At 45.1% G+C, this 14,174-nt stretch overlaps 2 protein-coding genes across 2 annotated transcripts; both read left to right on the plus strand.

Moving 5' to 3' along the window:
• Positions 1–272: 272 nt before the first annotated feature.
• T265_13634 (hypothetical protein) lies at positions 273–2,805 on the plus strand (the record flags this gene model as incomplete). The annotated part of the gene is made up of 2 exons (XM_009169825.1): positions 273–625; positions 2,214–2,805. Coding segments are annotated over 2 exons (918 nt in total), but the record flags the coding sequence as incomplete, so codon positions are not given.
• Positions 2,806–13,943: 11,138 nt separating this feature from the next.
• On the plus strand, positions 13,944–14,174 carry T265_04935 (hypothetical protein; the record flags this gene model as incomplete). The annotated part of the gene is made up of 1 exon (XM_009169803.1): positions 13,944–14,174. The coding sequence occupies one exon, from the start codon at positions 13,944–13,946 to the stop codon at positions 14,172–14,174; it is 231 nt and encodes a 76-aa protein (XP_009168067.1).

The following is a 14,174-nucleotide window of genomic DNA, read 5'->3' on the forward strand; positions in this document are numbered from 1 at the left end:
CACACACACACACAGGTACGAGCGTGTTGCTTGTGAAACAAACAGGAACAAAGTCCATTGGTTGATTTAATTCTACGCTGCTTCACATTTTCGACTCAATCTGGTAAGCGAGGCTGTGCAACATCGGCTTGTTCACATGATTTGAGGTCCATTTAGAGCGTACAATTGATCCATGACTACCGAAAAACCAGAGTATTGGTAAAATTTATAACCGTCGTCATCCTCCCATGGGGTAACCTTTAACACACTTTCTCTTTTTAGCATCTTTTCAGCTCGTTTCGTCGAAAAGCCTCAAAATATGATGACATTTTATGAGGTAGCCGGCGTTGTTGCCACCACTGGGATTATCTACAAAGTCTTCTACCCATTTCTTCGAGTACTGTTCTATTTTACCATCGGCAAACGCATTTTCTCAAAACGGAATCTGTTACCGAAATTCGGGGAATGGGCAATCATTACGGGTGGTGCGGACGGGATCGGCAAAGCGTTCGCCCAGGAACTAGCCAGCGATGGACTGAATATATTCATCCTGGGACGTACGGAGGAGAAACTGAAGTCGGTCGCTTCGGACCTGGAAAGAACTTATCGGGTCCAAGCCAAATATCTTACTGTAGACTTTACGAGAGTAAGTGGCCTGATGTTTCAATTGAAATTTATATGATCTTAGGGAGCTATCATTCCCACTAACAAAGAAAAGTGTGAACACTCTGAAATGAGGTTTTTGGAATTGGCTCTTCGATTTTCGTGGCGGAAATTTTGTGTAGCACAGATTGTGGACAACAGGAACCTCGGACTCTGCCGGAGCTCATTGAGCTGTCTGGGGAGCACTTCAAACGGGCGTCTGAAGCCTCCAGGATCAGAGCACATCACAGCAATCGTAGTACACCCCCGCATGTCATTGGCATATAGACGAGAATTGCTGGGTGGTCTCGATAAAAACTTTGTCAGGTTCGGCAATCATCTCACCAAAGCCTACAGTGTAGCTTGATTGGGCAAAACGGTATAGAACTTCGGCTCACATCTTGGTGACTTTGTTTATGGGAAATACTCTGACACTTCTTCTTTCTTCGGAATTGGACGACGTCCTCGTGGTGCGGACGGGGTATCCGAGACACCTCTAGGAGTTAGAAACCACGCAGGTCCGCGTCGTCGGAGTCACGTAGCCCTTTCAGAGTTCAGCTCTAGTGAGCAGTTGGTTGTAGTGAACATTGCCTGAAGACTGTGCAGTAACCAATTTTATGTCCCACAATGGTCAAGCTTTGTGAATCGTGAGCAATGCGGTTCACTGGTATGGCAGAGTTTAAGCAGGTCTTTAACGAACAGGTGAAGCAGGATACTCATCGGTAAATTGCAAGTACAAGGCAGAAATCGCTTAGGTCTCACGTTTTCATAAAATAGTCAATCATATACATTATCTGATATAAAGGTTGGCAGAAAGTTTAGTCGTGCGGAGAGATGGTTGCAAGCCAACAGCCTGGTGACATTGTAAGCAAATAAGCGAGTAGTGAAGCGGTTAGTCTGTACCTTTCCGCGGGGAATTCAGGTGGATCATTTGGAATCCACAAACATGCGATTGAAATGACTACACACAATTTGGCTCAGAAGACATTTAGTGAGTTCTATTGAGAATGACCCCTTGGGGACAGCCTTTAGTTGACAAAAACAATGCACACAAATCCAACACTTTTTGCAAAATTGTGATCCTCAATGCTGGGTGTCTCCAAAGACATATCGAGCACGTTAAATGCGGTCACCCACAGTTAGCCTCGTCAGTTCCCTCGTTAAGCTGAACTTGGGAGACACAGTCTAATAGTCCTGGAAGATGAGAAGCTACCCCTTGGTTCTGTGTTCCCCACTTAGAAAACATCCGCGGTTTTTCCATTGGGTTTCCAAACCCGCTATCTTTGAGCCGGGCGGCTGAGCACACCATAGGCAATGTTGTTCATCGCCGTTCTAAAGTACAACACATTGTTCACACCCCGTGATTTTTTCTGATTAGCTTTTCCAATGACGATATGATATGATGAGATGATAACACAGCTTTCACGAGATGGTTTCCTTCGAACCAAATTAATATTAAAATCAACTGAAACTATATTGCTGTTATTTACTAATTGTTTTCTTTCCATTCTCATTTAGTTTAGAGAGATCATTTCTTGGATTGGACTGCCGTTTTAATACTTATTTTCCAACTTTATCTCCGCTTTGTTCAGCATGACATCTATGAGCGTATCGAGGATGGAATTCGTAAATTATCTTCAATCGCCTGTCTAGTCAACAACGTCGGTATGATCAATCAACATTGGGAAGAATTCGGTTTGGAGCCGACCCTCACCACCGCAAAGATCCAAAGAATGATCACATGTAATTCGATTTCCACAGCGTGTATGACGCGCGTCTTGCTGCCCCGTATGCTGTCCCAAACTACCGGTTCAGCCATTATCAATATTTCTTCAGCCTCCTCACAGCTGCCACTACCATACCATGTTCTCTATGCCTCAACCAAAGCGTTTGTTACCCAATTCAGTGATTGTCTGGAGGCAGAATTGGAAAGGAGCTCCGTTATTGTGCAGTGCTACTGTCCGATGTATGTCAAGTCTAACATGTTCGATGTCAAGCATTGCTTCACAATCCCCGATACTCGGACGTTTGCACGCAGTGCCTTGGATATGTTTGGAGTCGAACGCCATACTACGGGCTATTTCGCCCACAGTCTGCAAACCGCTCTTTATACACTGGCTCCACGTCCGGGCGTGACTTACACGATCCACATGGACTATCTGTGGAATCACAAGAGGAATCGATAACTCGCTATTAGTGGACTGTGATGTGCGGAACCGGTATATCCGACATCATTACTTCCTCCTATTCTCCTTCTATGTCGATTTGACTGCCCGAATTTGATATATTAAGCGTTGTTCACTGGGTGCCAGTTTGTTTTCGACTATTCAGGACAACTTGATGGCGTCCTTGGCTGTTCCAACTTGATCCTCACGTGAATGTTTTACTGCTCTGTTTGGCATTTTGAACTGATGCCTGCCACAGAATGCTATGTGGTACGCCTGGCTCTTAACCACAAAATTTTGACCAAGTTTCCCCATCGGATCCGATTGTGTAATAGAAGCTAACCGCAACAAAACTGTTGTACAGTGCCAGAGGCGGACTAGAGCCGTTTGTCTGCTGTCATACCAAACGAGCTATTTGATATATTTATAGGTGTCAATAATTGTAAATTCCTAACGTCTGGGCTTGGTATGTGGAGACATAATGGGTCAATTATCTGTATAATCGCTGACTGCAAATTCCTAGAACCCTCTCGCAATTCACACCCATTCTCACCATTTCCTGGAACCCCCCACTTATTCACTCATAACCGTTCACGCATTATTCGCTTGCCCAAATCACACCAGCTGTTGGGATTGGTGGCGTGACGACATTGGCCTGGGCGTTCAACCAAATGCTCTCTTTTGTGTTTCACCTTCGTCCATGTCCATCTCAATGGCTTGTCCAGCCACAGATCTAGGGTCTGATACGCGAACAGCGGACAGCACCGCTGCTGACTTTTCTTGGATATGTGATAAGTTGGAGTTCCACCAATCTCCCATTTAACAGTACTGCGTTAGACGGAATATTACAAGTGTTGTGTTCTATGGCGCGTCACTCAACTTCCACTTCTAGGACTTCTACTTAAACTGAGAAATTATCAACTGATCACCCGTTATTCGCTTCTGTTTTGATCATTCAGTTTACTCACAGTTATGAGTCTCCATCGGAATCTGCAAGTGGCCAACGTTTTCTACAACAAGAGACCGAGCTAGTATAAATGAAGAAAGGTTCGAGGAGGGTGCGGAATATGTATTTGGTCATATCGAAGAACTTTGGTCGAGCATCCGTTGTTGAGCCTTAGTGGACAAATACGTTCATTTTACCCACCAGGCTTTGCAGTGCACATTGTGTTTCGTAGTTTGTCATGCTACTGGATCGATTCGCAGTATTAGATCGTGTCTTGAATGAAATATGCGAACTAGTTTCACGTCACATCCATGCCTGATTCACATGTATGTTCCTGCAATAAAATCTCGTTCTCCGTTTTCCCTCCACTTCTAACGAGGTCCTCCTTATGACTTTCAAAAGAATACTACACGTCGGCTCAAGGTATTTCCCACCACCAAAGACCCTACTTTTGAAGCGAGAGGAAGTCGTAAAAAGATAACGGATTCGGGAATTCTATTTGTAAGCCAGATATGGACATCTGAAGTGCTGTTTCACAAGATTAGCATCAGTATGTTTTTCTTGACTTATAGCTGATGTCACGTGATGGAATTAGTAAGGTGACTGTTCTGAAAACACACACTTAATAAGCCTGGTGGCACAGAAGGCTTAAGTGTCAGCTGTTTAATAGGTGGATGTTGTTATTTAATGCATATTTAACCAAGTCGATTCTGTTCAAATGAAAATGAGGCGGTCCCAAAAATGATGGTCACGAAATGACCATAAGACGACCGCAGCCGGGCAGAGCATGGATTTGCAGTCTTTAGGAATCGATAAGAGCTCTTGGTCATTTCTTACTTTCTCGGACGGTTGAATGGACTCGGATAACTGAGAATGAACCATTAATTACTGGTTATATGGTGAATGTTTCATGGTGAGGTAATGGATGTAGGAAAAATAACTATGAACTACCCGCAGACAGCTATTTAGTAGGTGGCAGCTAAGCTCCGAAAGGGTGTCACAGCGGAACAATTACCAGTGAAGTAGCCTTACGGTATTGGAGGATTCCGCTCGGTTTCTCGTTCATAATATCCTCCAACTGAATTTCGTGGCCTGACTCTTGTTTCAGTTGGAACACTGGCCGACATATTAAAGTTATTAGAGCACAGGTTATGATAACCATTATACAATTCAGAAGGTGTATGCACTAATAACAATCTTTGCCATGGTTGACAGTAGTTTACCGTAGCGCGTTGCACCATGTATAAAATAAATGCAATGTGAACTGTGGAACAAGTCAAAAGAGAAACTTATCGCCTGTGAGAGTCCCTTGATGAAATTGCGGGCGACAGGAACGCGTTTTCTTCGCAGTATAGCTGATACAGGTGTCCCGTAATGGTCTGTGGACTTGAATTGTTTGGCCGACCCGCTGTGAGTGCGAGTATGTGTGTGTTGACTGTGTTGGACGTGTTCTGTCCTTATATATGTCGGGCGGAACATAAAAACACTAGCGTGAAATCGTATTGCGTCCTTAACGAGTCCAGGGAATCTGTTGCTGACGAAAGGTCGTATTCATTGTCACGATGTTGACGCGTGATTGTCAGGCAGATATAACAAATGGGGATCGTCGGTGCAGGTGTGAAATTGCTTGGAAGGGCACCCGTTACAAAGTGTACTCCAATACTACTGATCGGTCGATGACAACTCGTCTAGCTTACACCGGTCTCGACTCTCTTAAACTCCATAAAGTTGGCCCAGTCCATTCAGTGAATTTAGCTGAGGAGTACGCAACCTTGAAAATAAACATAGTAGCTCTTCTCACGTATCGCGAATCCTGTCTTATTTCCAGCAAAGTACATGGTGAAAATAGGTCGGTGATTATCCTGCATAAACCTAAGTTACATCATCTGTCCGCATAGCATGTGTCTCACGAACGTACAACAATAGAGCTCTTACTGTGGTCTGGTAAACACGATTTTGACGCCAACGGCAACGCAAATTGGCAAAAAAGTTCCGTGCACTGACCACAGACACCCAATCGTTATAGCTATCGCAACTACCGAGGCATGCGAAATTCTCCACAATCTGATGTGCTCATTGAATTGCAAGAGGCATCTTCAGATACTGCACATTTTGGAGTATGATCATGCATTCTTCCAGGTGCAAGGCGTACACTGAAAAATGACATTCTGGTGGTCAGTTTATTCAACAGTGCTTCTGGTTGGCCTTCACTGTTGAAGATGGGGATCGATAAAATTATTACCAGTACCAATTTAAATACCTGGTTTTGAACATTCTCCGGAGTTCGTTTCATTATTCCGTTACTGACGATGTTGAACAAGAACAGATAAAGTGGCCATACTTACCGGACACCACTTTTTGTGGGAAGCCTTTGGAGAGTTTCCCGTACAGCCTTACGCAACAAGAGATATGTGAATATAAGCACAGCCGCATCCCCTGTTGAGCATGCGTAGTTAGGGGCCCTGACCGATCGCACCCGTGATGTCAAGCTCGTCTTTACATATGGCATTGAATCAATTGGTCAGCGATGACGCGATGTATAAGGGGGACTCAGGGTGTGTTTCACCTAACGAGTTTGGTAGCTTGTTCCATTCACAGTGATGCCTCGGACTGAGAACTAGTGAGATAATTCGACTATAGGCCGCTGTGGGTGCTCGGTCGTTACATCAAAATCATGTGATTGTTTGCGCGTCTAGGATGACTGAACACCCTAGGTCCTGCTCCCTAGTTGCGATGATACCCTGTACATACTTCGGGGTTGGGGTAAGTGAAATGGTTAACCGACTCACAAGGGGTGTCGATGTGGCAGTGAACATAGTCTAGGGAAATAACCGTGGGTGTTTGACTGCTGGTGGAGGCGAATGAATTGATGCGTAGGTCTGGATAGGTAGGCCTGCATAAATCCCAGAATCTTTTGAAAAGAACCACACAAACACCTGTGTTGTTTACGTCAAAGTAGCAGATCGTCATCCGTTCCATATTTATTTCTTGATAGTGATTGAACAGATTATGTTCATATGAACACAGAAATTATGGTTCCCACCGATTTCGGTTGATCTCAACTGAGACACGGATCTTTAGTTACTAGACAGTACACTATCAAAGTTGATTATTTAAGTGCAGTTGCCACTGGCAACGCAGGGATCGCTCCAGCCCTGTCACATATGCGTGCCGATGCCGCTCGACCATGTATACATTGGCGCGAAACAAAATGGCCGGGACAAATTTCGATGAATACAAGCGATTGTCCGAAGGATAGTATCACTTCTTATTGCGCGGTATAAAGTATACCTTCTGAGGTGCGTTGAGCATTGGTGACCATTATGACCATTGTGCATTGTGACCATTGTTGGATTCTGCATTCGGCATATCAGTGTTCCAGATTCTTTGCAAAAGTTGCATAAATGTACACAACCATCCTATGGCAATGCCCTGGGTTGATCTTACATTAACCCGCTCGCAATAAGCCTGCGGAGGCACGCTTTCGAATCCGGAGTGACGGGGAGCATTTTCATATACGAAAAAACCGACTCTCACAGCAACTTCTGGATCCATTACTTGCTACGTCTTTTCACTGTGATATCCGTATGTCGGTGCAACGGCAGATAGGGCATGCGAGTAGTATGTGGTTTACTCATAGCACCGCCTCGCATAGAAGGCGGGGTTTATGACGGAAATTGTGGAACTGATGACGGTCGATGAATACCCACGAACTTTCAAGTAGATGCGTGAGAATGGTCAGTTTTTAAAAGCAAGACTCACAGGCGAAGTTTATGTTCCTGTGCGATTGTTTGTAAATGTTTATTTGGTGTTTGATTACGAACACCCATTTGGTGAAGGGCTTTTCTCTTTACATTTGATGACGCCGCCAGGATACGCATGAGGATTCAATGGCCACAGCCTTTTGAGAAATGGGATGTGCGGAATTTCCTGGGGGAGGGGATTTCGAGGATGTTACGGAGGCGGCTGGGCTGGAGACCGGCAGGGGTAAGTTGGCGGCACTGAAGACCCTTCTCAGAGACCAGGCTAAGGCGGCCCTGGATGCGGCCAGAAAGAGAAGTGAGAAGATGGACTGAGCCGTCGCGAATGAAGCTCTTGCAGATCACCGACCACCAGGATGGGGCCTGGATGCGACCCGACGATGTTTTTCGCCAACCTGCAGTAGCCATCGGATCAGGCTTTGTCGGGGCTGGACGGAGTATCGCGCCAGCAGTTTCTCTATAACCAGTTTGTTCAAGATGCCCAGTTATGGCTGGCGAGACCAACGAGCCAGTTGAGTGTGGAGGAGCTGGTTCAACTGATACGGGAATGGGCCATGTTGCTTCTCAGGAGAAGAGGGATGATTCGCCAGTGGAGGAACTGGAGACCAAAGTGGACCAACACTTGTAGCCATCAAGGCTGAGTCATGAAGGCCATAGTTTCAGTGTCAAAAATTTTGGGTAGAGACAGACCATGAAACCCTGAAGTGGATCAGGACCAGCAGAGATCCTCAAGCAAAACTCGCGCGCTGGGCACTTCGATTGCAAGAGTACGACTTCAGGATCCGGCACGTGTCAGGAAAGAACCTCCTCGCTGATTGGTTGTCGAGATCAGAGGCTGAAGATGAGGCCCCCAAGATCATGATTGGTGCCAATAGCCCCGTTGTCGAACAGGATCCCGGAAGGTTGGTGCAACTCCAACGACAGGATTCTATGTTAAAGCCGCCTTGTTGGATGAAAGGAGTATTGAGAAGGGAGAGGAAGACAAAGAATGCGAAACGTTCCAGAGTCACTTCTATAGACTGAATCTGAGCGAAGCTGGCACCATTTCGCGGAACGTCACCGATCCTGATGTTGTGCTGCTCGTGATATTCCGCGTCTTCATATGGAAGCTGATCGTCGGATGCCACGAGATGGCACACAAATAGTGCATCAAGACACGACATTCTTCGGTCGAGGGCCTACTTCCCTGGGATGAGAAGTGAGGTGATGGATTATGTGGTGTCCTGCAAGCAGTGCCAACTGATGGAAGGGGATACGACAGGGTCCTTGCATTGAGAGCTATGAGTTTAGGATTTGCTTGCAGAAGATGGTCATCGGACGGCTTCGGATGGTACCCTACAAATGGCCTAACCGAATGCAACAACCGAACGATGAAGGAGTGTATGGTGGCCACGTTTCGGGTGTCGGGTAATTTTTCCTCATTGTTATAAAGCGGCCTTCCAGATGGTTGACAGCGCGTCGGATGCATGTTCTTACATGCTAAACGAACAGACACACCCTGGAAGTATCCGGCCCGTACACTCTTGTACCTATAATAACATCACACCCAACCGGCAATTATTTAAAGTTTGGCGTCCGGATTATGTGGGTCCTGCAAGCAGTGCCAACTGATGGAAGGGGATACGACAGGGTCCTTGCATTGAGAGCTATGAGTTTAGGATTTGCTTGCAGAAGATGGTCATCGGACGGCTTCGGATGGTACCCTACAAATGGCCTAACCGAATGCAACAACCGAACGATGAAGGAGTGTATGGTGGCCACGTTTCGGGTGTCGGGTAATTTTTCCTCATTGTTATAAAGCGGCCTTCCAGATGGTTGACAGCGCGTCGGATGCATGTTCTTACATGCTAAACGAACAGACACACCCTGGAAGTATCCGGCCCGTACACTCTTGTACCTATAATAACATCACACCCAACCGGCAATTATTTAAAGTTTGGCGTCCGCCCCTTCCCCGGGCTTTTGGAATGTTCTCCTGATTTCAGCTGCTCAATCCAGACATCGTTGTAGGAACTTCGCCGGAAGTCTCAACGTCACCTTAGTCTGATCCCTTCCTTCCACAACCACTGTCGAGGCATGCCGTCGGGTCTCATTGAATAACAATTGTAGGTGTCTTTGAAGCAGGACGGTTGTGGTTCTGAAAAGTGATTTGTCACATCATATATAATGTAAACCGGAGTTGAGCTTTCCGAAGATTTTACTCCATACGTAGAGATGCGTGAGGTTGCAAAATGTCACTGAGTATTCGACGTTGAACAATTCCCAAGTGATACTAAACCGACGAAAACACCCGACACTGAGTGAAAATGTGACTATTGATTTGCTGGACTCCTATTCTTCAGTATCCAGTTGTCTCCAGGATCACCATGGACCTAGAATGCAGATGACTCGAGCTCACAGACATCTCTTGTGCGAATACCATACACGGTTGTGTGGAGAGTAGGCATACAAATAATCGCAATGCATATATTTGTTTGTTTGTTTACATATATTTGTTTACATATAATTGTTTGTACGTGAAATGTAGGATTTGTGATATTGAAAGAAAACTTATCGGTGATGTAAACTGCTACACAATAAAGCCCGAAGCGAAGACCCGGCGAATGGTGAACACTGCTCTGGAGAACACGAAACAGCTCCCCTCAATAGACCAGGTCCTTAGCAGTATGTTTGAAGACGGTTTCATCTTTTCATCCTCAAATGGTGGGGTCACTCCAACAGCGATGGCTGCTGGATGTTACAGCACTATGTCTCGTGTGCATTGACCGTCCACTCTTTCTGACTGTCATTGGGATGTCAAAATTGGACGTGTAATGTATACACCCATTCAGCCCACATATTGCCCGCCCACTGCCCGATACACACGTAAATGTACATTCAGTCCACTTCGCCAGGCTCACCCAACAGAGTTTCTCTAGTGCGCTTGTGCTGATTCATGGTACGATCTACCCTCTTATCTTTTAGGTTAGGTGTGACAGTCCAATCGGTCTCACTTCTCATACACGTAGCGGCTACGTCATTCGACGACAGTACAGATCCATTCAACCGCAATCACATGCATGCCTCATCACCTGATTCTAGCCCTAACAAAAATAGTAACTCGCATATCAACTAGATCAGCTGACGTTTGGGTGCGACTCTATCCTTTGAAGATTCCACACAACACCATTTGTGAAGAATTCTTGCTTTGTGGTGATGCTGGCGTCCAATTTACTGGTTTTGTCTAGGGATATGGAACCTGAGACATTATCAAATACTGTGGAACAGGTGGGGAATCTTTCTCAATGATTTGTTGCTCAACGGACTTGCCGAATAGAGACGCTTCATGCAACAGCACAGCACCCTGTCAAGTGAGCGTATAATTACATATCAACGGATGTGTTTGGACAATCCAATTTGTTAATACGAGGACTATATGAACGTTGCTTATGATTAGGTAGAGCGGATAACAGGTTGTCAGCGCACCTCGAATTTGATCAGCTATAGCTGACTGGTTTCCAACACAATGAGACATTCTGCAGCGATATAGATCCCATAAAAGTCTACCACAGGCAAGCAGATTTGGGCTCTCCCCGGAAATATGGCCGTTGGCAATAAAAAGACACAGAGCATCCTAGTTTTCTTGCACACATTTGGAAACCACCATCCGCAGCTCCAGGTTAATAAGCGACGTTGCATCCGAACAAGATTTTGCATGGTAATGTCGTTGCTCCTAGCTTGAAATTGTAGACATAACAACTCAAATCGGCATGTGGATTAAAAAACGAACTGGGTGTCAGTTGATTAAAAATATCCGCGGTAGTAAAATACAAGTGGAATAACCCTTCTCACTAATAAGAATCACTTCACTGTGGTCCCTTTGGATTCACTTTGAAGGTGATACGTCTTGAAAAATCACAATCTCAACCCCAACAGCATTTACTACCGGTGTTCTCGTCACGAAAACTATTAGCCCAAGACGGACCGGGATACGAGGTGTGTGCAGGAATTTTTACACCAGTTAAGCGTCTGAACAACGGCACGAATAATACTTTCTTCACTCCAATTGGAAGTGGGTAGTGTGATATTATTTTCGCCCTTGTCGAGCATCAGTACTACAAGTTTCCTCCACTGTGCAGACCACTTTTTGTGGGGGAGCACTTTTTCCTAGTCTTTTGTGAGTTACCTGAAGGTTTGGTCCTCTGTTGAAGATTGAGTGTTGAAGGAGCTCTTTCGGCCGGTCCAGATTGATCCAGTTTGAATCACCTGATCGAACTGCGGAAGAAAGGCTCCGCAGTTCTCTATAATCAAACATCTGTTCGTCGCATAACATCAACAGAACATCAGTAATTATTATCTTTCTTCGCCACCAGAATTCAAGTGTTCTTGGTTCAATTTTTCCCAGTTTACTGCCGTAAATTGATCAAGGTCTGTTTATGTATTCACATGCAGTTTGACTTGACCCTTAAACTGCATTGCACTTGGTGAGACAGTATCTCGTATTTTTGTCTGGGTGACTAACCTGTACCATCCACAATAATCTGATAATCTTTGTTTCGAAATTTGATATAAAACCTGCTTTTTTGGTTATTGGCATTGTTATCAAAGGTACTTACCAAGTACCTATAACTGGCCCTTCAGTCTGTACTGGCAATAGGGTCCACTCTGTTAGAACCACCGAAGAAATTGGCCCGTGAACCAGATAAAGACGACACACATTGACATTTATCAAATCAGAATGCGCATCTATCGGGTAGACGCGACACAAAGGTAGCATAAAATAGGACCATTTCTGGTGCCGAATTGGCGCAGCGGAATGTGCGCCTCTCCACAGTCCAAGTGCTTCACAGTACGATCCTCAATCGACTCACTATCCGTCGGACCTGACACTCAAAAATTGGGAAAGTTGATACAAACCTGCAAGCAAAGATGGACAGGCAACAAATTCCGCACATTAGTAACCACAGCGTGGCCAGAACTTAACCGGGAGCAAAAACCCAGGGAAGAGCAGCCAGGAAGCAAAGCAGGCGTAAGCTAGGTTCCCTTAGTCGGTACAAGGATTGGCCGTTGAAAGATTTGCTCTCAGGAGCAACAGGTGGTTCGATGTGAAGTCCGCTTAACCATTGGGATCCGAAACCAGTCTTCCTAACGGGCGGTTCATAAGTTTTTGCTCTCAGTAAACGTTTTCAGCAGTGTCTCGTTGCCTACTGGTCTACCTCCAAATAAAGCTCGCAAAATCTGCCTAGTATTACGCACCGATCTCTCCAAAATACCTGTTGGATGCCAGGTTTTCGGGTCGGAGAACACCCAGTCACCCGGCAACTTGATCGCTAAATTACCTTCGTCCCATTTAAGAAGGTGTTCCTTCGGGTAGGCCCGTAAATTCACTGTCGCTGAGTGATGCACAAGCAACAAAATGTCACAGAGTTCCTTTAAACACTCAAACGTAGAAAGCAGCTGCGAATTCAACATGACGATAATTTAGGATTCCATTTTTAATTTTGTACGGCAAAATACTGATTAATAAAACCTAATTTTAACTGCTGATCAGGAGAAGAATCTTCATTTGGCATCCTCCAGAGCAGGGGTGATCGGATGGTGCAGTGGGCATTCAGGTTTATGACGCAAAGTAAATGAAACCACACTGCAGCATCTGAGATATATATTGACCACGAAACAGTGGAAACGAACTGGCCGCAGCTTCACACACGTTAGTTTCACCTGCTGTTTTCTCCAACAAAAGTCGCCACCAGGTAATCCCACACAAAATCAACTAAGCACTGATGGCTGAATCGATTGAGTAATTTCGCCATTTGTGCGTATTCGTCCCCACCTAGAGCTAATCACACATATTTGAAGCTTGACGGGTCAGTACACAGCATACCAATGAATGGAAGAAGGTTTTTGCTGCGGAGTTATTTATTAGAAAATGCCAACTGACCAGTTACTGACTATTGGACAAGAAATCAAAACTCCCATATACATCTTAATTACAAAAATTGAATATACATCTTCTCATGAACGCGTCTTCCTGAATTTTCCTGGATATTCATTTAGTGTTGCTCAAGTCCAAGCAAATGCTGCAAAGCGACTCCACAAATCCGCAATAGGTCTCCCTTTTCAAGCGAATTTAAAAGAAAACATACTACTCACACGCCTCCCCCACCAGTAGTATCATCGTTACATTAATAATGACATCTGCAACGACCGGCGATTCTGGTCGCAGCCTCAGATTTTGCTTGGTTTGAAAACAAATTGGATGTGCTTCAAGAAATATTCTCATTTGCAAACTAGCGTGATTCAACTAGGCGGCTTAGTTGGATCTCTAGTGTAGGATAAAATTGCTCTGAATTTCTCGAGAAACGTGTCCCCGATCCACATATCAAGCTTCTGCATCGTCCGAAGAACACCTGTGGGTGCGAGATCCCCGGATTGCCTCGTAGTTATCGAGCTGATGGACGTTTAAAATCAATGGAAAGTGGTGGACCAGATTCGACTAGTTCCAAGAGTCGGCGAACTCCACTTCCATTTGCGAGGGCCCAATTGACACAGTTGGTACGAATGTCCACTGTGAGTGATCAAAGACTTCCATTACACTCCACACAATTATTTTCAACATTTCTGATCGATCGGATAAAGCAGAGTCCCAAATTACGATTAGGAAATTCGCCCGACGAATCGGAAAAACACCAAACATCGTAG

This window comes from Opisthorchis viverrini (genome assembly GCF_000715545.1).
Source record: "Opisthorchis viverrini unplaced genomic scaffold opera_v5_90, whole genome shotgun sequence".
Classification (NCBI taxonomy): domain Eukaryota; kingdom Metazoa; phylum Platyhelminthes; class Trematoda; order Opisthorchiida; family Opisthorchiidae; genus Opisthorchis; species Opisthorchis viverrini.